At 44.2% G+C, this 21,604-nt stretch overlaps 2 protein-coding genes across 9 annotated transcripts in view; one reads left to right on the top strand and one right to left on the bottom strand.

Moving 5' to 3' along the window:
• Positions 1-21,604, top strand: part of Stx3 (syntaxin 3) — a 45,913-nt gene that overhangs the window by 12,691 nt on the left and 11,618 nt on the right. For 2 of the 8 annotated variants that reach the window (XM_033756412.1, XM_010633088.3), the window contains 7 exons: positions 1,193-1,267; positions 2,951-3,018; positions 4,599-4,707; positions 5,554-5,627; positions 5,801-5,935; positions 7,578-7,688; positions 12,220-16,949. In XM_033756412.1, the coding sequence (XP_033612303.1) occupies positions 1,222-1,267; positions 2,951-3,018; positions 4,599-4,707; positions 5,554-5,627; positions 5,801-5,935; positions 7,578-7,688; positions 12,220-12,369 (693 nt within the window). In that variant the 5' untranslated portion in view covers positions 1,193-1,221 and the 3' untranslated portion in view covers positions 12,370-16,949. Of the gene's footprint in view, positions 1-1,192; positions 1,268-2,950; positions 3,019-4,598; positions 4,708-5,553; positions 5,628-5,800; positions 6,843-7,577; positions 7,689-9,078; positions 10,957-12,219; positions 16,950-21,604 lie in introns of those variants that run through there. The other 6 variants (XR_004514453.1, XM_010633090.3, XM_010633089.3 and 3 more) reach the window with 6 other exon arrangements.
• Positions 17,224-21,604, bottom strand: part of Mrpl16 (mitochondrial ribosomal protein L16) — a 4,668-nt gene continuing 287 nt past the window's right edge. The window contains exons 2-4 of the mRNA XM_010633127.2: positions 21,411-21,592; positions 19,554-19,702; positions 17,224-18,530 (exon numbers count right to left, since the gene is read on the bottom strand). Of these exons, the coding sequence (XP_010631429.1) occupies positions 18,045-18,530; positions 19,554-19,702; positions 21,411-21,592 (817 nt within the window). The 3' untranslated portion in view covers positions 17,224-18,044. The remainder of the gene's footprint in view (positions 18,531-19,553; positions 19,703-21,410; positions 21,593-21,604) is intronic.

Here is a 21,604-nt window from a genome sequence, read left to right as displayed (position 1 = left end):
AATTTTTTTTTTTTTTTTTTTTTTTTTTTTTGAGGTAGGGTCTCGCTATGTAGTTCAGGCTGGCCTTGAACTCACGGCATTCCTCCTGCCCCAGCCTTCCAAGTGCTGGGACTACAGGCCTGTGCCACCATACCTGGCTTGATTTTACTTTGAGATAGGGTCTCACTGTCACTAAGTTGCCCAGGCTGGATTTGTCCCGTGTCAGCCCCCCAGTGCTGGGATTAGAGTTCCCTACCACACCTGCCTTAAAGGAGTATTTTAGCAGAGCATGTGAGAATGATCTCGGTACATTCCCTTTTTCTCTCCACCCCCTTTTCCTGCCTCATGCTACCTGTCCTGTAGCTGTACTCAATCTGGATGTTCCCTCCTTCTTGTGGCCTCATTCCTTTTCCACGTTGCTCTTCCTCCCTGGGACACCAGCTCTTAAGTGTCCTCTGCTGCCTCATTAACCTTTACTCCTTCCGTTGGTCTGATTGTTTCTGTCTTCACAAGCTTTCCTGGGTCCCTCCAGGCTGTGCTCAGGGGCCCTTTGTAACTGCCCTGTGCACACCTTGACCATAACTCGAACTTTGCTCCACACTACTTACTTCGACTGCTGGTTTATTTCTTCCTCATCCCCACTGGACTCAGAATACCTTGATTACAAAGTCTGTATCTTCCCTCCACAATTCCCTGGTTTCTAGCTCAGTTCTGAGCTTACAGTAGATGTTGAAGGAATGTTTTTGAATAGGTTGTAGCAAATACTTATCTTGTGCCAAACACTCTAGGACGGCTCTGGGGATATGGTAGGTGTATCACAAATACTTGCTTCATTCAAAGCTGAAAAGCCCTGGAACGGATGTGCCCACAGCACCCTCTCCTACCTTCTGAGATGAAGCATTCATGGTAAAAGAGTTTCCTCTAAAAGCAAGGCTCTCCAAATTTTGAATGCTGGAAAATTACTTTGGAAGGCTTATTAAAAAGGCAGAGTTTAGGGCTCTAACCATGGCTCTTTTTATTCTATAGGTCTGGGATTCAGTGCTTGGAACATGCCTTTTAAAAATAGGTTTTCTGTGATTCCAGGGGCATTTTCTGGGGAGCACATAGGGAGAAGCATTGCTGTGGCATGGGTGCCTGGGACACCTGTTGACTGATGTAACTTGCAAAGCAGTTACTCCTGTCTTCTCTGATTTTATCTCCTTTGTTTACCCAGAAACCAAGGATGACCTCGAACAGCTCACCATGGAGATCAAGAAAAGGGCCAACAATGTGCGGAACAAACTGAAGAGTAAGAAGGGAAGAAGGGAAGGAAGGGAAGAAACCAGTCCTTCCCCCGCCCACTGCCGCTCCCCAGGCCCACTTCTGCTGAACTGACACTTATCTTGATCAGAGTGATACCACTTCTTCCACTTTGTGGTTTGGGCACTGTCCCTGGAATGACCTTTTATAGTCCCAGAAATTTACCTTCTCTTGAAACCTAACTGGTTGAAAATGTCTAGAATTGAAGTTAAGAGATGGGAGTCAAATGTATTTTCAGCTACTGGCTTGTACTTTAGCTTAGACTCTCAGTTTTTTTTTAAGTGGTCCTATTTTCCTGGCACCTACATTTAGTTGAATTGTAATTTTGAGACCTGTAGTTGCAGGTTAATATTCAGTCTGCTGACCTTGGTGGACTAGGTATTTCTTGGTAGGCATCTTCCTGTTGAAACCTTTTTGTTCCCCACTTGAGAATATACTTCAGTGAAGCTGTTGTCACAGATTCAGTTCTCTTAGGGACTCCGAAGTTCCATGAATATTGTCTTTTTTTTTTGAGTCTTGGGGATGGAACCCAGGGCCTTCACGCTTCTCCTTCCCTAAAGTTGTCTTAAATTTTTAAAATTTTGAGATAAGGTCTTGACAAGTTGCTTAGGTTGGGCTCAAACTCAATTTTCCTGCCTCAAGAGTGCTGGGGTTACAGGCCTGCACCATGACACCCAGTTAGTCTGTATTCTTGCCCAAAATAATTAATGATGTGTGGTACCAGTCGAGGGGAAAGCAGTTTTGCAGAGCCTAGTTTATCATTATCCCCACCCCACTTACCGCCACTCCTTCTGTGGGTGTGGAGAGGTGGTGGTGTGGCTTCCATGGGCACTGTGCTTGCACCTCACGTGTGTTCTCATCTAATCTTCATGTTGCTATTCTGAGGAGGAGGTCAGGGGTGAACATCCCTAACTTGAAAATTTGATATTCAAAATGCTCTGAAATCTGAAGCTTTCTGAACCTGGAGGTGATGCCAGAAGTAGAAAATTACCTACCTTGACCTCATGTGACAGATTTTAATCAAGAAACAGGAGCACTAAAAAAATATGGTATAAATTTATGTTCAGGATATGTTTAAAGCGAATATAAAACATAACTGACAGGGCCAGGGATTTAGCTCAGTGCTGCCACCAACTGCCTTGCAAGCACAAGGTCCTGAATTCAATCCATGGTACCCGCCCCCAAAAAACCCATAACTGACAAAAACAAACAAATAAAACATAACTGAACTTTGTGTCCTACCCCAAAGATATCTCCTAATGTCCATGCAAATATTCCAAAGTCTGAAAATCTCCATCTTTGAAACACTTCTGGTCTCCAGTATTCAGCTGGCACTGTTACTTGCTCCATGTGACAGACAGGAGAACAGAAACGTTGAGAGAGGCTGTGTGGCGTTCTCAAGGTCTCACGCCTAGCCAGTGGTGTGGCGAGGATTTGGGCCTACATCTCTTGGTGGCCCAGGAGCCCCCTCTTCACCCTTATGCTGAGACTTGGGAATAGATAGTGAAGGCTGATAAGAGCAAGACTGGATCTGCGAGCTGGCCTCCGAGACTGTGCCTCCTTGTGGCTCCACCTCCTGGGCTCTGCATGTACGGATGAGGAGGTCTGCGTGGAAGTGTTTCTTGGGAGGAGGAGCACACGTGCTGCTAGAATCGTCTTCCTCTCACTCTAGGCATGGAGAGGCACATTGAAGAAGACGAGGTCCGGTCGTCAGCTGACCTTCGAATTCGGAAGTCCCAGGTACATCTGTCCTTGGTCTAGCGGTCAGCTCCGGTCCTTTTTTTCCCCTCAGTTTTAGAATCCTTTCTTTCTTTTTCCCATCTTGCATTTCTTTTGGGGGGGTGTACCAGGGATTGAACTCAGGCCCTTGTGCTTGTGAGGCAGGCAGTGGCACCACTGAGCTAAATCCCCAGCGCTCCATCTTCCATTCTTAATTGGAACTCAGTTTGGAGAACTGGTAAAGGGAAGTATCCAGGTTGGAGCAGGCTCAGGGCTAGGATTTAGCCCTTTTGATTCTTCTCTCACTCTTCTTCACTAAGGAGGTCCTCGATAACTTCCTGAAACTCCCCAGAGCACAGCTAGTGTCTTCCCTTCCCTTCTATTTTCTCCTCTATCTTTCCATCTATACATGATTCATTTTTGGTGGTATTGAGGATTGAACCTAGGGCCTTGTGTAGCCTCCTATGGGCAAGGGAATTGCTGTCTTCTTTCTAAAGATTGTGTCATTAGTTGTCCAGTTTGGAATAAGGAATTTTAGGGAACATTAAAGCTAGGATCCTTGAACTTACAGAACTAGCGTGACATCCAAGCGGCAGAGAACTATTACGTATAGGCCAGCATAATAGTGTTATAAGACATAATTAAATGTGGTGCTTTTAGCATGCAACAGTCTGGGGTAACTGGAATGGCCAGGATGCCAGTGTGGACGGGCTTGGGAGGGTTTCCCCTTTACACACACACGAGTTTAGGCAGCAGCATGGTGGTGATGGCGAGTGACATGAAGAGGATAGCATGACTGGAGAAACAGGTTTGTTGTGGGGCAGCAGATGTTGAATGGAAGATAATTCAGTGGCACATTCTAGAGTTCTTTGGATACCAGTCTGGGGCACTGGATCTGATTCTGTAGCCTGTTTCAGGTCAGTACATTAGGACATGATGGTGGCTGTTTGAAAGTTGGATATGAGTGGGGAAGAGACAGGAGGCTGTAGGTCTCTAAGTCTTTGCACTAATTTGCAAAAGTTTGGTCTGAATTTGTATGGCAGAGGTGGGTATGGAAGAAGCATAGATGCTGGTGCTTTCTGCCAAGTTGAAATGAGTAAGGCCTGGGAGGCAGGCAGGTAATACAAAGTATTATCAAGCTTTGAGTGTCAGCATCCAGGGCTGCTGAGAGAATGTAACTGCCTGTAAGCAAGAAAAGTTGGGAAGATCAGTGAGGGACTTGAAGGTCTTTGCCAGACAGGATATGTAAGAAGGGAGGTGCCAGCTTAGAAAGCAAGCCAGGGGTTGTGGCAGAAAAACACTAGTCAAAGTAGATGCAGGCAGGGCTTTGAGATCCTCACATTAGCTCCTTTTCCCTCAGTTACGTTGTGAAGTCAGCAGAGCAGGTAGGGATGCTGAAGTCATGTTTTGGAATTGGCAGTGGACTATCTCAGTGGCACAAAACCAGGAGATCAAAAGGTTGGGTCTCCTATGTGGTCTTCTAGTCCCAAGCTCAGTGCTGCTGTAGACCAGGCCATGTAGGGCGGGGAAGGAATTTTATGGCAGTCATAGACCTTCCTCTGACCTCCCCAGGGCTTATTCACTTAACATTGTTCCCATAGCACTCTGTCCTCTCCCGGAAGTTTGTGGAGGTGATGACCAAATACAACGAGGCACAGGTGGACTTCCGTGAACGCAGCAAAGGGCGAATCCAGCGGCAGCTTGAAATTAGTATGTGTTTGAGGTTTGGTGTCCTCCTCTGCTTTTTTCTGCATGCCATTGTCTATCCCAAGTTGGGAGGCTCTGGGAGAAACAGCAGCAACACTGTGTGGTTTCTGCATACTTATTTTGTGTGTGAGCCTAGAACAGATGTTATAACATTGGCACATCCTGAACGCTGCATCCTAGGCTGGAAAGTGGCATGAGTTCTATCAGACTTGTGTAATTTTATTCTGATGGAATGTGGCATTTCCTTATAGCTGGAGGGGAGATACCTGCTAAACACTTGGTCTCCTATAGCTTCATTACATCTTTTTGCTATGTGTGAGACAGCACATTTAAGAAATAAAAGGTGTGGAGCTAGTTGCTGTGAGGATAAGGAAACCAATGAAGCCATGGCCTCTAGGAATTTATTAATACAGAAGGCAAGGGCTTTCAGGCCAACTGTACCTTAAGTGGGAGCGACTATGTGACAAGGATGTAATCAAGAAAGAGGAAGTATGCTTAGGAGTGGCAGTTTGTCCAGAGTCTGAGAGAGGGTGTGTTTGGAGCTGCACATTAGGTCCAGGTGGGTTGAGGGAGGGCTTGCCTATGAGGGCAGAGATCATGGGGCAAAGAAATGGCCTGAGCTGGGAGATGATGGAAATCACCGCAGTAGGTGCTTTAGGAAGGGAACTCCTGACACTGTCCAGGAGGAGTTGGATTAGGGGAGAACTCAAAGGAAAAAGGAGTCTGGAGATTGTGGGGAGTGTGTGGGTCCTGGTCCTAATGGTGAAACCACTATTCCTAGTGGCTGGGGAGCTGTTAGAATGGGATGTGCTTTGACGTTGTATTTGATGTTCTACTTTTGTTAAAAAGCTGGCAAAAAGACTACAGATGAGGAGCTGGAGGAGATGTTGGAGAGTGGCAATCCTGCCATCTTCACTTCCGGGGTGAGTGAATTGGGTACCATGAGGCAGGGCCTCACCTGGCCTTGCCGGTACAGGGTGAGCAGCATCACAGGGAGGTGGGCAGCAGGGAGTTTTGTGGGAATGTGGGTGGGGGGCTGTGCAGAGGCAATTTTTGCTGCAGGGTACTGATATCCTGTGTGTGTATCTGGTTGCAGATCATCGACTCACAAATTTCCAAGCAAGCCCTCAGTGAGATTGAGGGTCGGCACAAGGACATTGTGAGGCTGGAGAGCAGCATCAAGGAGCTCCATGACATGTTCATGGACATCGCCATGCTGGTGGAGAACCAGGTAAGTGGCAGTGAGACAGGAGGGCCCAAGATCTCACAAGAACAGAAGAAAGGCATATGGGCAGTCAGGCGAGGTGGGGTGGACAGTCAGGGAATGTGCATGTGGAATAAAGGTATCCCAGCCCCCTATATGTGCATTCTTAGCAAACACTGAACCTTTGGGCTCTCACCCTTACCATTCCTGCCTGTGACTGTGGTCCTGCAATCTTTTCTGATTTGTACAGTTTTGCTGTGTTGTGTAGTACCTTGTCCACTCAGCCTAGGAATCAATTTTTTTTCTACCTTTTAAATTTTTTAAAAATTAGAAATAACAGGTTCTTAATGATGTCTTAAAACAGTCTCCTGATATAGTTTCACTGGTAACATTGAAAACCTGTGATCTTTTCTCAGTTCAAGGTGAAAATTTAGTGCAATTTAAAATGGAGGTTTTTATTCTTTTCCATTTTTTTAAAAATTTCTAAAAATTTTGGCACTTTTTTGTTATGGAACAACAGCTAACATAATCGTAAAAAAATATTTACAGATGACCTGGAAACATCCCAGGCTGGATGGTGTTCACCTTAGTACTCTTACTCAGGCATACTTTGCCTTTAGATGGTGCTAATTTCATGTCATCAGATGACTCCTATTTTTTACAGCGCCACAGGGCCACAAGGCTGTGCCATGTTTTCAGGCACTTTAGCTGCTCTGACCCCTGGATAGGACTGGAAATTGCTTCCTTATTAGACAGGCTGCAAAGCCCAGAAGCCCAGGCACTGCTTGAGTGGTGTTTCTCTGCTATGGGCCACAGTGCCTTCCCCACCCCTTTCCTACCCCTTGAGATCATTCCTCAAGTCTCTCCATCCCAAACCTTCTTTTTTTCCCCCCATAATGCCTTGCCGAGGAACTGGTTTGGGATTCAAGTGATGGTAAGTCCCTTGCTGTGTTTACAGAGGGTCACTATGTGATGGGGTTAGATCAAGGAAGATGGAAGGAATGTGGGGAATTCCCATCCTTAGATACCTGTGAGTTATCTGCAATGACCAAACTTCCCTGTCAGGGAATAACAGCTGGAGAACGGTTGGGAATCTTATTAAGAAAGAAGATAACCAAGTAGCATATGTAAATCTCGTATCTGTCACTTAAAGGGCCTGGGAATTTCTCTTGGAGAAAGAATATGTTCCCAATCTCAGACACGTATTGAAAACCTACCATGTGCCATGTACTGTTCTACAGTAGTGAACAACCTTTATGTAGGATGAGTGAACTTGGTTTGGTCCTGAATGACCAGGAAGAGGTCAGCATCCTCATGATGCTCAAACAACAGTAGCAGCAGCAACAACAAAGAACAAAACATGAGATGTTCTTATTTTTGTCCCTCTCCATATGCTTAAGTTAAAAAAAAAGGTGGGAGTGGGGTCCCTCAATATATTCATACGTGATAGCCAGTCTGCTTCAGATGCCTAACCAGGGGGGCTGGTCACAGAGAGTTACTGGTGAATGTTCCTTGATTAGTGACCACCAAGCACTGGGGAACTTGAGTGTGAACAGGTGCCCTGCAGAATTTCAGTTACTCCTCTTGGACTGTAAGATAGTCTCTTCCCATGTTAGCTCAGGCTGCTCTGGTGGGTTTCCTGGGTATGATTCATCTCTGTTTTTTGCAGGGTGAGATGTTAGATAACATAGAATTGAATGTCATGCACACAGTTGACCATGTGGAGAAGGCACGAGAAGAAACTAAAAGAGCTGTGAAATACCAGGGTCAGGCCCGGAAGGTGAGATTTTCCTGCTGCCTTCAAAGACAGTCCATTTGTGCTCTGTCTCTGTTTCTGCTGCCACTGTCTCTTGCATCTGGGTAAAGGGAGCCATGATTGACCGTATTGAGAACAACATGGACCAGTCAGTGGGCTTTGTGGAGCAGGCTGTTGCAGATACCAAAAAGGCTGTCAAGTATCAGAGTGAAGCCCGGAGGGTGAGCGCCTTAGTCTTAGTTGGCCTTATGTGCTTCTTCCACTGGTCACCCCACCTGTGCTCCTGGGCCCGTGCCTTCCCTCTCTGTCCTATGCAGCAACACCCAAAGCCTTTCCTAGAGCCCACCTGCCTGCCCTTCCTTCCCAGGGTGTCCTGCATGGATCTGGCTCACATGCTCTCTAGAGAACCCACGTGTGAAAGGCAGCTCTGTAGGAAGAACACATAGCCAGGAGTTGCTGCTGGTTTTCCGGCCGGCAGTTCATGAGCAGTCTAGATGGCACATGTGATCTGTTATTCAGAATCCTCCTCTTCATGGTCTTTTACTATGCTAGCCCAAGCTGTGCCCCGTGTATCTTTTTCTCTGTCTTGTATGTAGCACTTTGCTAAATGCTATGTGAAGTTTACCTATGGAAGCACCTGCTTTTTTCTACTTTTAGACAAAACAATTGAGGGTTAGAAGTTAAGTAGGTGGCTTCAATCCACCTAATAGCAGAGGTAAGATTCAAATACAGATCCTAATCATATTTTTCCCACATCACTGTGTCTGTCAGCTCTCCTAGTGTCCCTGTTGCTCAAGGATTTCTAAGCTTCTCTACTCATTGACTGTGGGTGTCCAGCTCTGGTGGCTTTTGCCTTTTACTGTTCTTATTTCTCTTGGGCTCTGAGACTTTTGTTCTTTAGTTTCTTTGTTTTCTTTTTACTTGTGCTTATTGCTTATGCAGGTATTTAGCAAGGTGGGGAGTTATTTTACACCATGAATCCATGCTGGACCATATTTCCTGATAGCTGTTCAGTATTCTGGGTCTGACAGGTACAAGTGGGCTTTAGGGGAAAGATGAACCGAAGATGGAAATTAGGACTGCATAAAAATGTTTTTACACTTCCCCTTGAAAATAAAACTTTTTGTTTATAATGGTCAGTGTCCACTTGGAGACCCCATGATGGTGGCTCTTACTGTATCTCTTCATATATGCAAGACAAACATGAGCTAAGAGCTGAGAAAAAACTCCCTATTTCCATCTGCTGGCACTGCTAGCTAAGAAGTAATTTAAGAAGTAAAATATCCTTAAAGAATATACAGAGAGGTAAACTTACTTGGAATGATAAGATACCTTCTATGCAGAGCAGTAGGGTAGGGTTTTAGATGTTATTTTTTTATAATAATGATTTTTTTTATCTTATTCCTTTCTCCAGAAATTGATAATTATCATTGTGGTAATAGTTGTGTTGCTGGGCATTTTAGCGTTGATTATTGGACTTTCCGTTGGGCTGTAATAAGAGCAGTTTAAGGGGCCGCTGCGCTGAGATGTAAGTAAATGACTGACTCTTGGGACTGGGGATTGGCTTCTCAGGAGGAAATGAGCCTGGGATTTCAAATGCTACTTCTTTTCTTTAATGACTGTACTTGGCACAATCATTCTAAAACGTGGCAGTTGCAGTTTTCATCGCCTTAAAATTGTTCTCAGGTTCTGGCTGTAATACAAGGGTTGGATCTCCTGCTCGTTATTGTCCTGCACATTATCACTCTTCCTTCTGTTGTCGTCTTGTCACCTCTCCTGGCATACTTGACTCTCCTTGCCAAGGACGCATGGGTAGAAGTTGGGTATAATCTATGTCTTGGATCTGGGCTCTGCCTTCTGAATTTTTAGGGTCTTTGCTTTATATCCTTTTCAGTCTAAAGGAAGCTTTGAGTTGGGGGTTGGGCTCCTTAGAATTGTATTTGTGGCTAACTGGTTGGAATTTGAATGAGGTAATAACTAACATTTTTGAGTGCTGAGTTGTACCTGGTAATCTGCTAAATACTGTAAACAACATACCACTGAATGGTCACAACACCCTTATGGGAGAGGTAGTAGTATTATGCACATTTTACAGATAGAGGAACTTGTCTTTTTTTTTTTGCGGAGAGGGTCTCACTATGCAGTTGAGGCTGGCCTCAAACTCACCATGTAGCCCATGCTGGCCTCGAACTTGTGGCAATTCTCCTGCTGTCTCCTCCTCTAAGTCTCCCAAGAGCTAGAATTACAGGCATGCACTACCATGCCTAGCGTGGAGGAATCTAGCCTAAAGAGAAATTAAGTAACAGGGCCAAGTTCACAGAGTCAATAGTGCACTTAGGAAAGTTCTCTTACTACATCTTAGCTTCTCTTTGTAAAATAAGGAAGCTATTTATCATTGTGTATAGAGTCTAGAGAACCTCAGAGAACAGAGGTTTTAAAATTTAGGCTATTTTCTTTAAAGTTTGTTTAACAAGATAGAGCTGACCACTATATCAGATTTAATAGCAGTTGGTATGACTATTAGATAATAATCTAGTTACTGGGATACTAAGACTTTTGAAATATTTTTTTCTGAATACAGCATTCATTGCTAAGACCTATAAAATACAAAAAATTGAAATTAACTTTTAATATTATTGCTGATAACCTTGTGACACATTCTCACACTTGTGGTTTACTTAGTTCAGACTATATTATCTATAGTTTGTTCTTAGTTACAAAATTATAAGCATTATTCCATATCACTAAGATCTTTTTAAATCTAATTTTAAGCATGCAACTGTGGATATACTCTCAAATATTTATACTTTGTTTTGCTTTAATAGGGTGACTAACCTTATGTAATATTTTTCACTTTTTCTCTTTATTATGAATTCACAGAAGTTGGCTTACTGAGGTAACATACACACATTCTTAAATCCTGATGCACCCATCCTTCCTTCCTTTTCTTCCTTCCTGTTTTTGTCTGTCTTCCTTTTCTCTCAGTTTTTTCAGACAAGGTCTTCTGTAGTACAAGCTAGCCTTCTCCTTGTAGCAATCTTCCTGCCTCAGCTTCTCAAGTGGCAGGATTATAGGTGTTTGACACCCCACCTGGCTCCTTCATTTTATTTTTTCCTAATGTGTTTCTTCATTCCTCCTCTTTCCTTGTATTGGCAGGGTCTGAAAGTATTCAGCTTGCTTTAAGAGAAAAGCAGTGAGGTGACTCACCTTTCAGAGGCACTTAACTGTAGGCTCTTTTTTTATTTTCTTTTTCTTCTTTTTTATTTTATTTTTTTTGTACTGGGGATTGAACTCAAGGACCTTGTGCTTACTAGACAGGTGCAGTGCCACTGAGATACACCCTTGGTCTGAAAGTGTAGTTGTTTTGTTTTTTTTTGGTACCAGGGACTGAACTCGGGACCTTGTGCTTGCAAGGCAGGCAGTGGAATCACTGAGCTAAATCCCCCGGCCCACCAAAAATGTAGTTCTTGAAAGGCTTTTTGATTATCAAAATTTGAGTTTTATTCTGAGTTTTAACTATCTTCTTCGAAAAGATGTTAAAATAAAAAATGGTATAATCTTGTTAGCTTTCCATTATGATTGAAAGATATCCTGTAAATTCATGGTGCCCTTTAACATTTGTTCCTAATTCCAGAATGTGTATAATAGAGACTAATGTTTTTAGTTAACCCAAACTCTAAGATGCTAAGTTGCCGAGCAGTTAAGATCCTTGTTATAGTGGATTCTATATGCTCTAATAAGGTCCAGACTGATATTGCCTAGGTTTGGACTCCCCATCCTCCGGTCATCCACAGGAATTTCCTGAGCTGAGGAAAGGGAGGTAATCGTGTTTACATTCCCCAGTGGTATGCCAGTTTTAGAATACTATCTGTACATCCAGTTTACAGATGGGGAAGCTCTTTGATTTGCAATCTATTTAAGAAATTTGGCTGGTGCATGCCTGTAATCCCAGCACCTGGTAGGCTGAGACAGAAGGATCAGAAGGACCACCATGAGTTCAAGGCCAGCCTGAACTATAAAGAGAGACCCTGTTTCAAAACAAAAACCAAAAACCAAAACAAACAAAACCCAAGCCAAAACAAAACAAAAACTTGCCCAGGCTTAAGGTGGAATAGCCATAATGTGACCTCAGGAACTTCATACTCTGGACTGTGCCTTTCGGAAGAGTAGGTTCATGGAGAACACTGGAATATCAGAGAGCTTCCTAAGTTTGTTTTCAAAGGAGGAAGCTTTCAGCCAGTGAATGTTCCCCTGCCCAAGTCCTTGAATAGGTGTGTGACAGCTTCTTTCACAGGCTTATAAAAGGCCTAGCGACTTGTCTATTCTCCCCCTCTCATAATTGGGATCTGTATTCTTTTACGGCGGAATATCAACTCCAGGTCCTGTCTTATATTTGTCTGTGGCATGGTTTGGTGCTGATTTTTCCACTCTTCTCCTTTTTGCAGTTATTTCTGATCTTTCCTTTCTACTTCCTGGGTTTGTGGCAGAATTCTCCTGTTGCTCCCCACCACCATCCTGAACACTGACAAGCTCTTCCTCTTTCTGCCTCTCTTAGAACTTGATTTCACTCCAGCCTGGTGTGGCCACCCTTGTCTTCAGATGGGAATGGAATTTGATTGGCCTGCCTGAGAGCAAGGGGGACCCAACCCTTTGTTTCCTTGTAACCTTCCTTGGACCTGACTCAGCAGCCCTGGAAGAACCTTAATCTACCTGATGGCAACCATGAGTTCTCCTCAAAACCACGTCTTGCCCCAGCAACTGAAGTGCTTTTCCTCCCAGACTGTCTGAACTAACCCAGCTTGCTCCTTCCCTGTGTCAAGTTGTGCCCTGTACCTTGGGAAGCCCATGTAAGACTGTCCCAAGGTACTGTATATTCTACCTCATGGAGTATTCTTCACCCAGAAATTGCAATGTACTTTTTTAGGGAATATCTTTAACAAAGTAGAGGGTCTCAGATCGTCTTCAACCTGGCAGGATGCCAGTTTTCAAACTTGTCCTTATGTCCTGGAAATGGGGGACCAGGAGATGCCATTTTGGTTTGGAAAGTTGTCTTTGAAATTAAGCTCTTAATAAGTTCAGCTTGGGGGCCAAGTTCCCCCTCCTGTGCTGTATTCTTTCATGTTTACTCAGAGGGACCAGGATGATGTCATCTGAGGTTATCTTCTCCAAAGGTTGAGGGGTGGGATGTTTCCATATCTGAGTCTTGGAAACTTAATGCTGTTAGTGCTTCTTTGTGCAGCTAAAAATAACCACGGATTTAAAATTGGACTGGAGATAGGTGCTAGAGTCTGAGGTTCTGGAAATATTTAATGAAACTGTGTGAGTACTGAGTCACGTATGTGTTTCAGGTGTATTTTTATAACTGTGAGATTCATGTACCTTATCCGTGTCTTGTCTCTCAGGAAGTAGGAAAGTAGAAGTGGAAAATACTGTGACTTCAACAAAACCAACCAAACACAAAAGCAACTTTGAGGTAGGCTAAAAATTAGGTGAGGAACATTTGCTTTCCTGCAAATGAGTCATTATAGGACAAAGTTCCCAAGCTACCAAGAAGCTTGTTTTCTGGATGAGTACTGGGACAATCAAATGACCTCTTTGGAGCGAGGACCGAGTTGGTCCCAGTACATTTTTCTGCACAGCAGATGGAAGGTGTAATATCTGGCACCTTTCCGCAGCTGCTGCTTGAGGCTTGTCCCACAGCAATCTGGCATTATTTATATGACCTTTGGGATGTCGTGTCTTTGGGGCTGAGTCAACTGGGACAGACTGGACTCTAGAGTGGCTCTTCCTGCTCTGCGTGAATGAGATTTAGAAGTTCTACATTTCCTCCAGTTTCATCACATGGGAAGCCACAGCCAGGAAATCCTGCAGTTAACTGCTGACCCACTGGTGGGCCCCTCAGGTCCCTGCTGGTCTCACCCAGGCTCCCTGCTCTAGGTACGAGCTGTTTCAGCTCTGATTTTAATGGTCTCCAGGACAGGGCAAGTACTGCCCATGAGCTTCCTTTGCAAAGGTTCCTCATTCCTGGTACTCAGACAGAACCACAGGTGTGCTCTCCTCCCCACGGTTATGATGTCTGACAAGGACCGGCACCAGCAACAAGGAGAGAGACAAACTAATCCCAGGCCTTGGCTCTCTTCTGAGATTAGGCCTGGTGCTTAAAGTTCAGAACACAGCATGTGAAGGGTTTTTCTTCTTTGTATTTTTTTTTAATGTAAACTTGATTATTTTATTGCTAATTTAAAAATAAATGACTTTATATTGATTGTGAAATGGCTCTAGCTCCCTTCCTAACACATGGTAATTTGGTACCATTGTGTGATTTTTGTTCAGGTTTTGCAATGGGGTTAAACCCTCACTCAGTGATGAAGCTCAAATTCTTGAAAATGACTTAATTTCTCAAATGTGTCTTAACTGTATTTGAGTTTCAGAGTTGAGGTGCAGCCCCTGAAAGAATCTGGTTCATTCACTGAGCCATGTCTAGCAGAAATGGGAGACCTGTGATGTTACCTGCTGGAAGGCAGAACAGCATCCTCAACACGCAGAGATCCCTGTTGATCTAGTTTTCGGATCGCTCACCTGGAAACACTTCTGTGAAGTCTGGGTTCTGGAAGCCAGATCCATCTCCTTTCCTTTTTACTGCTTCCTTCCCCCTCATACCCTCTCCTGTGTCAGGAAACCCTTTGTCAGAACCATTTGTCTACAACAATGTCATTTCTCGCAATTTTTCTTTCCTTATCTGGACCAGCAGAAGAAGATTATGATCATGATCTGCTGTGTAATCTTTGCAATCATCTTGGCTTCTACCATTGGGGGCATATTTGCCTAAAAAGGTGAGCCACCTGTGGGTAGGGTCAGGCCTGCTTCCCACTTGACACACGTGGTCAGGGCTTCACTGGTTCCCGTAATCTGAGTAGGACTGATTCTCAAACAGGGTTACGGTAGAGAAAACTAAAGCAATGTTTCAGGGAGAAAAAGTGTAGAATGAGTTAGAAGCAGAAAGAGGAACAGAAAGGGAGATAGAAGGCAGCTATCTGCCTGAAAGAACTGAACTTAGTAGCAGAAAACAGTACTTTGAAAGAGGGTAAAGGTGAAAAATTCAGGCCTTGGTATCTGAAAATGGGAAAAGAGCAAGAATTAGTTTTTTGTATTAGGTGGACCCTGAACTATTTAGAAGAGAGCCACAGTAGAACTGTGTTAAGTATCTTCCCTTCCAAGGTTAGGATGTTAGCACAGCCTGAAGAAGAGGGAGGTGGTGATCCTGTCCATGAAGCTAATTTTGCTGATGACCCCCACCCTAATGCCCCATCCTTCTGCCACCACAGATGGACCCGACTGGCATTTCTAGTTCTCCTTTCACCTCCATGGTGCCATCGCTTCTCTACTGCAAACTTCTCATCAGCCATGTCTTCTTCCATTAGGAAACATCGTATGACACTGGACACAAATTACTTATGACAAGCTACGCAAAGGGAGAACGGAATTGACAGGGTGGGAATGAAGGAAGAGCACAGCAGTGCACAGGTGTTTAGGCTGAGGTTTAAAGGCCAGTTCTGCAGAGCAGAGAGCAAACACACCAGTGTCTATTTAGGTCACACCTGAACCTTTGAGTGGCTGTGAAGAGTTGGACATTGAAGCTCACCCAGCCCAGCAGGGTCTTATAACTGCTGCCATTAAGATCAGGACACTTGTTGCTTCTACCAATCATACATCTGATTCCTTCATCAGGGACTACACTAGATCTCAAGATAGGGCTTATTCAAGGATGGGCATCATGCCTGATGTCTTGCTCACCATGTCCCCCTGCTTGGCATAGTGCCTGTCACTCACAGGTGCTCAAATATTTGTGGACTGGATTACCTATAATCAGGATTGTGAGTTCATTCATGGATGAGTCCCTGGGTTTCACTTTTATCTATGAGACATCAATGGGAACAGGGTGTGTTGCTATCAGAGGCTGTGTAAAGCTGTCTGGCCATGGGCTGATTCATTTATGTAAAAATATTACAAAAGGTGTCCCCAATCACAACAGATGCTATAAAGTGTGGTCTCTGGGCAGTAGTGGTGGAGTCCTATTAGTACCTTCCATCCCACAGACAAGATCATCACAGGAGGGTGGCTCAGTAACCAAATCCAGACGGCCAGCAAATGAAGTTCTAGGCTGAACTCCCAACAATCAACAGTACCATTCTAATCCACAAGGAGATATTACCACCCCCACCTTTAAAGGCTAGTATCTCCTTTATTAAAAAAATAAACATATTTAACACCTTTTGAGTCAACATATTTCAAATCACATTAAGCAGAAAGGAAATAGTCCCTTTGGGAACTGTGAACAAGTGTAGGAAAGCACGTTCCTGACAATGGGGATGAGGTGTTTCTAGCTGCTGAATCACCAGGTGGAGCCACACACCAACTTAGAGAAAAACACACAGGCAGCTTTGAAGCCTGAAAGGCACGAGGCGGACCACAAGGTGTATGGCCCATTCACTGATAAAAGATGGAGAAACTGATAAAAGTGGAGAGATTTTAATCTAGTCAGACCAGAGAAGACAGGAGTGCTCTGCTCAGCATCATAAACACCTTTGCATATGAGAGCTATTCTTTGCTTCCCCTTCCCTGCCCATGGAGTCCATCGTGCGGTGCTCACTTGGTGACAGTGGGGTGTGCTAACACACACTGACACAGTGATGGGGAATACTACCAGGGCCGGTGTGGCAGCACCACCTGGAGATACACTACTAGGCCAGATGCATGGGCAGCTTCCCCTCCTCTTTTCTCCAATCTTTCTTTTGAGCTGCTGCGTATTTCCTAGTGGATGCCAAGGATGTGTCCAGTCAGAGCTTGCCAAGTCAAGAGCTCCTCCAATTAAGGCAGAGAATTCCTTTTCTTCAGATTCAAGAACTGCTGTCTTCCATAACTTCTGCAAATTGATTTCCTGCCTCAGGGCTGTTTACCTGCCTCTCATTTCCACAAATGGCCAAAGCTGTCTTGAGCACAAAAGCATTCAGAACACTGCCCCCAAGATCCAGTGTGTGCAGCTGTAAAACCAGCTATGTGTACATTAGTCTCAATAGTTTTCTTAGTGATTGTACTGCAAGAGGGTCACTAAAAATACATCAATAAATTGCAGAGTACAGTGCTTGAGTACCATCCAATGTTTTAAATTTGTAGTTTTAAACTAAATTGTGTGTGTGATACTAAGGATTGAACCCAGGGGTGCTTTAGTGCTAGGCTTCATTTCTCAGCCCTTTATCTTGAGGTAGGCTCTAAATTGGCCTTGAACTTGAGATCCTCCTGTTTCAGCTTTCCAAGTAGCTAGGATTACAGGTGTGTACCACCCTCCCTGGCTGAAAGTAAATTTTTATTTTCTTTCCTGAAGATCTTACTTTTAGAGAAACTGGGATTAAAATATGATACTTTCCTCAGTGCGCTGTCTTCTACCCACTTTCAGAAAAAAATTTATTTTAGTATTTTTAAAATTTGAGACAGGCTCTCATTAAATTGCTAAGTTGTCCAGGTGGAACTTGAACTTGTGACTCTCCCACCTCAGTCTCCCAAAGTGCTGGAATTACAGGCATGTGCCACCACACTCAGCACAAGTGGTTTAATATTTCTATTAATTTGTGTTTAGTTTGAAGAGGGGACAGAGACCACAGCTGGTTGGCTCTAAAAGCCAGATTAATTTTGTTATGGCAAACATGGAGCTGGAGTTGGGGGTGTGTCATGTGGGGACCCCACTCCTCTGTGGTAATGTGTGTGCTTCACGGCACAGGGCACCACAGACCCTGTAGGGACACAAAGGTAGCGCCAACACACTCCCTCCTGCCACCAAGAAAGCACCACAGAAGCCGACTTCGCCATTAGTCCCTCTCCCATGAGCTGTGTTCGTCACAATGTCCACTGTCCCTTCTTCCGAGACTGAGGGAAGATGGCTAGGTGGGCACCAATAAACATCTTTTGAACCCATTGCCTTATGTTCTGTCATTTGTCCTTGCTTGGGACTAGGAAAATGTCACAGAAGCCAGCCCCTGCAGTGTGGACACCTAACAGGCATGCAGAACTTGAGCCAGGCTTGCACCAATGGTATGAAATGCCTGAAGACAATTATTTTATAATTCAGGAGAAGCCAGAGCTCTCACCAATCATCCTTACTCTCCTAAGGGATGAAGGTGACCAATGCGAAGTTATACTCTGAGGTGATGCTCCAACTTTAATTATTAAAAAATCAGTAGATATGAGAGCTTTTCACACATTACTTACTCATATGCTGCTCCTTAGTTACTAAGAGCCACCCAGAGGCTTTTAGGGGAAGCCGAGGGAATAAAAACGGAGATTTCTTCTCTCAGTGGCCGAGGCATGTGAGTTCCTATGCTCTTGCTACACACGTTTGGGCAGGAAGAATTTGCCCCAGTACCGACCCTTCTGGGTCAAGTCATAGGGGCTCAGCACCTTGCGTATCCCCAGCATGTTGGCAGTGGCTATGCGCTCAAAAGTCCAGGGGTTTTGGTTGTTCTGTTCTCTTTCCTCCTGATCTTTGTGCATCTTCTCGAGTGTTTCACGGCTCACAGCCTTCGCTGGGAAGGGTAACTTGTGGGCAACCTGGTTCAGGAAACCTTGCACCTCCTTGAACTCACAACGTCCGCCAATCTCTACTAAGAGGCGGCCAGTCTTCACAGGTGTCACGTAGTGATCGATGGCACCTTTGCCTCCCCCCATGCGCTGCCCAACACCTTTGCGGGTGATGGGCTTAAAAGGGGCTGGTACTCGCCATATGGCGAACATATTCTTGACATCCATAGACCGGTTGATTGTCAGGCGCATCATTTCAAAATGGCCCCAATGGAGGTAACCACCTCCAAGTGCCTAAAAGTAAGAGAATCAGAAATGCATGGGGACCTGGGTATCTTTTATGGTCTCTATTATTATGTCTTTTACAACTGTGGCTTTAATGATACACATAAATATAGAAGCAAGTTCTCGTAAGTGGCATGGAGGAAAAGCCTAGGGTAACAGTAATAAAGGAGAGCAGGGGTGGACTCATTCCGGTGACAGGAAAGGCTTCTTGAGAAGGTGACATTTAAACTGAGGACGGAAATAATAAGACAGAGCCAAGGGAAAAGAGGATAGTTCCAGGCAGAGGAACAGCTATGGGAAGGTCTGCAAAAAGTAAAGGGCTTGGTAAGTTTGAGTAGAGATGAGCATGGCTGGAGCAAGGAGCACAGAGAACAAGCATGAGGTTCCACAAGGTCAGAAGGGGCACAGATCGTGCAGCCCAGGGATGAGGACTTTACAATGTCACTCTGGCTGCCTGACGCTATTTGTGTAGCCACTCATGCTAAATCTTTATGGAAACCTTTCAACAAGTAAGGAACTAGCTGCTCTGTACCCAAGTCATGGACAGTTTCATTTTTACCCAGAGGCTTGAAGCCATCTCATGGTCAGGGCAGATTAGGAAGCCTCTTCTCTTTTGCATTAGGACCACCCACCTGTTTCATTTTCTGTGATTTCATTTATGAGTGGTCAACCATGTTTTACACTTGACCTTAGCCAAAAGGCCGAGAAGTGATGAACCATGTTCTGAATATATTAAATGGAAAATCCTAAAATAATTTGTAATTTTTGAGCTGCACACTGTTCTCAGTAGTGCACTAGAATTTCACTTCTGATTCTGCTCTGTTCCTCCTGGGATGTGAATCGCCAGTCACTTAGTGCCCATCTAGGTCATTAGATTGACCGTCGCAGTATCACACTGCTTGTACATGTTCAGCACTATCAGTCTCAAGTATCCAGTGGAAAACCTGGAATGCAGCTCCTGCAGATATGGTGGGGGAGCTAGTATGTTTTCACTGTACATTAAAAACAAACAAACAACCCCCCTCAACTCACCAAAATCCCAAAATTGCCTTCTGTGAACTCAGTAGCTTCAGTAGAAGGTCCCCGTATATCACTCAAGTTTTTAGGTTCTCTTCTTACTTTTGGCACAAGTGGTGCCCTTTCAACAAATTTAAGCTTGGGCTTTTCAGGAATGGAAACATCTAAAGGAACAACACAGAGAAGCAAGAATTAAAAAAAAAAAAAAAATCACACATCTCAAAAGCATCTAGTTTCTTCTTGGGAAGATCAGTAACACTCAAGTGAAAGTCTCACAAAGTTACCACTGAACCATTAATTCCAAAGATCTATTCTTCTTGCCGATACTTTTAGTGAACCGGTATCTGTGTGTCAAGACAAATTAAGTTATTTTTAAACCTTAAGAAGTAGTGAAATTTTAACCTTCAAACCCAAATGTACTTACTAAACCCCTACTGTAATATCCATAACAGAGATTGTTTGAAGATCATAATTTCATTTAATCTTTAAAACAACTTTATAGCCTTGGCACATTTTTTTAGGATTTCCTTTTTAAAATTAGATGTTTAACACACACATCAAAGGACCCAAAACAGTCAATTATTAGAAAGGGAATACATGAACATACATTGATCACAGGCTAGAAAACAGAATATTAGGTGGGTTGTATTTTCAATGTCTATTTTATGGAAGAACCTAAGGCCCACAAGTGTCTATAATTTGGTCTAGATTATCTAGTTCAACAAGTAAAGCCAGACAACATGATTTGTTTTAAAAAATTACTTCACTGTCTCTGGATGTCATTGGGTTAGTGGATAACTCTACACTGTACATAAAAATATCTAAGTTCTCCAGCTCTATCATATTTTTTTGGGGAAACTTACAACCCAGGATTTTTTGGCTAAGCTCTGTATAGTTCCTACAATGTGCAACAGTGTGCCTGCTGGGTGAGGGTGGGAATTCCAGGCCACATGTGTGGCATCTTTATCAACTGACAATTTGGGAAAAAAATACTAACTTTTCATTAAAAAAATTTAGGGAAATATAATTCCACGATAAAAACAAATAGAAATAGGAGACTTCAAGGAAACATCAACAGTGGAAACATTAAATTACTATATTTCAAGTTACAGAAACTACTTCCTCCCCCCAGCATCTATGTGCAAGTATAAATTGATTTTTTTTCCCAGTATGGGGAATTGAACTCTGGATCTTGTGCTTGCCAGGCAAACACGGTGCCATTGAGCAAAATCCCAGGCCTGCAATTATAAATGTATTAATGTCTTTTTTTGGGGGGGGCCTATAAACAGAGAACATATAACAACAATTAATGTGTAGAATGCCACCAGATGTCCAGTACCCTTCCATTTTTTTCAAGGCTTTCAATACATTACAAGAACGGTAAGTTAGATTTACAAAATTGTGGCTACTTTAAATGTTTAAGTAACTGATGCTTTTCATATTATTGTTAAGCGACTTAATGAAGTAAAAAGTCCTAGTATGAGGTTAATTAGCTCTGCTTGAGCGGACCTTGGCCACATAGCAGTGGTAGGCAGTAGGGGATCGAACCCATTCGCCCTGCGGTCCTTAAAACTAGGGTTTCTAGCTTCTTTCTTAACAGTGCTTGGCAATGTTATGCCTTCAGCGGGGCGCGGTGTTTCGCACATGTAGTAAACTGTGGGGGGCTGGGGCGGGAAGACGCAAAGTTCGGGTCCAGTCCCGGCAACTTCAAAGTACAAAACGCAGAAAGGCCAGGGTCGTGGATTCCACCCCCAGGCCCCGCCACTACATATCCTATGCTTCAACACTTATTTTTCGGAGGGACGAAAGGGGACCGCAAGGTCAAGGTGCGGCTGGGGCTGCCCCATCAGGGAGGCCGCGCTCGAGTCTCACCTTCGAAAGTCGGCACCGGAAGCAGCGTCTTCAGCCCGGCGCTGGTGACAGGGGCTGCCCGAGAACCTGCAAAGACAATTCTGGTCAAACGAGAAGGCGACGAGACCGGGAGTGGAGCGGAGGGGCTGAGTGCTCCGGGCCGCGGGGAGTCTCGCCAGGTCCCCGGCCCGGACCCGCGGGCCCTGGAGGCCGGG

The sequence above is a fragment of the Fukomys damarensis genome, unplaced genomic scaffold (genome assembly GCF_012274545.1).
Source record: "Fukomys damarensis isolate Sample0158 unplaced genomic scaffold, DMR_v1.0_HiC HiC_scaffold_27, whole genome shotgun sequence".
Classification (NCBI taxonomy): Eukaryota; Metazoa; Chordata; class Mammalia; order Rodentia; family Bathyergidae; genus Fukomys; species Fukomys damarensis.
Note: the sequence above shows the minus strand (reverse complement) of the source record. Positions and strands in the feature narration are given on the sequence as shown.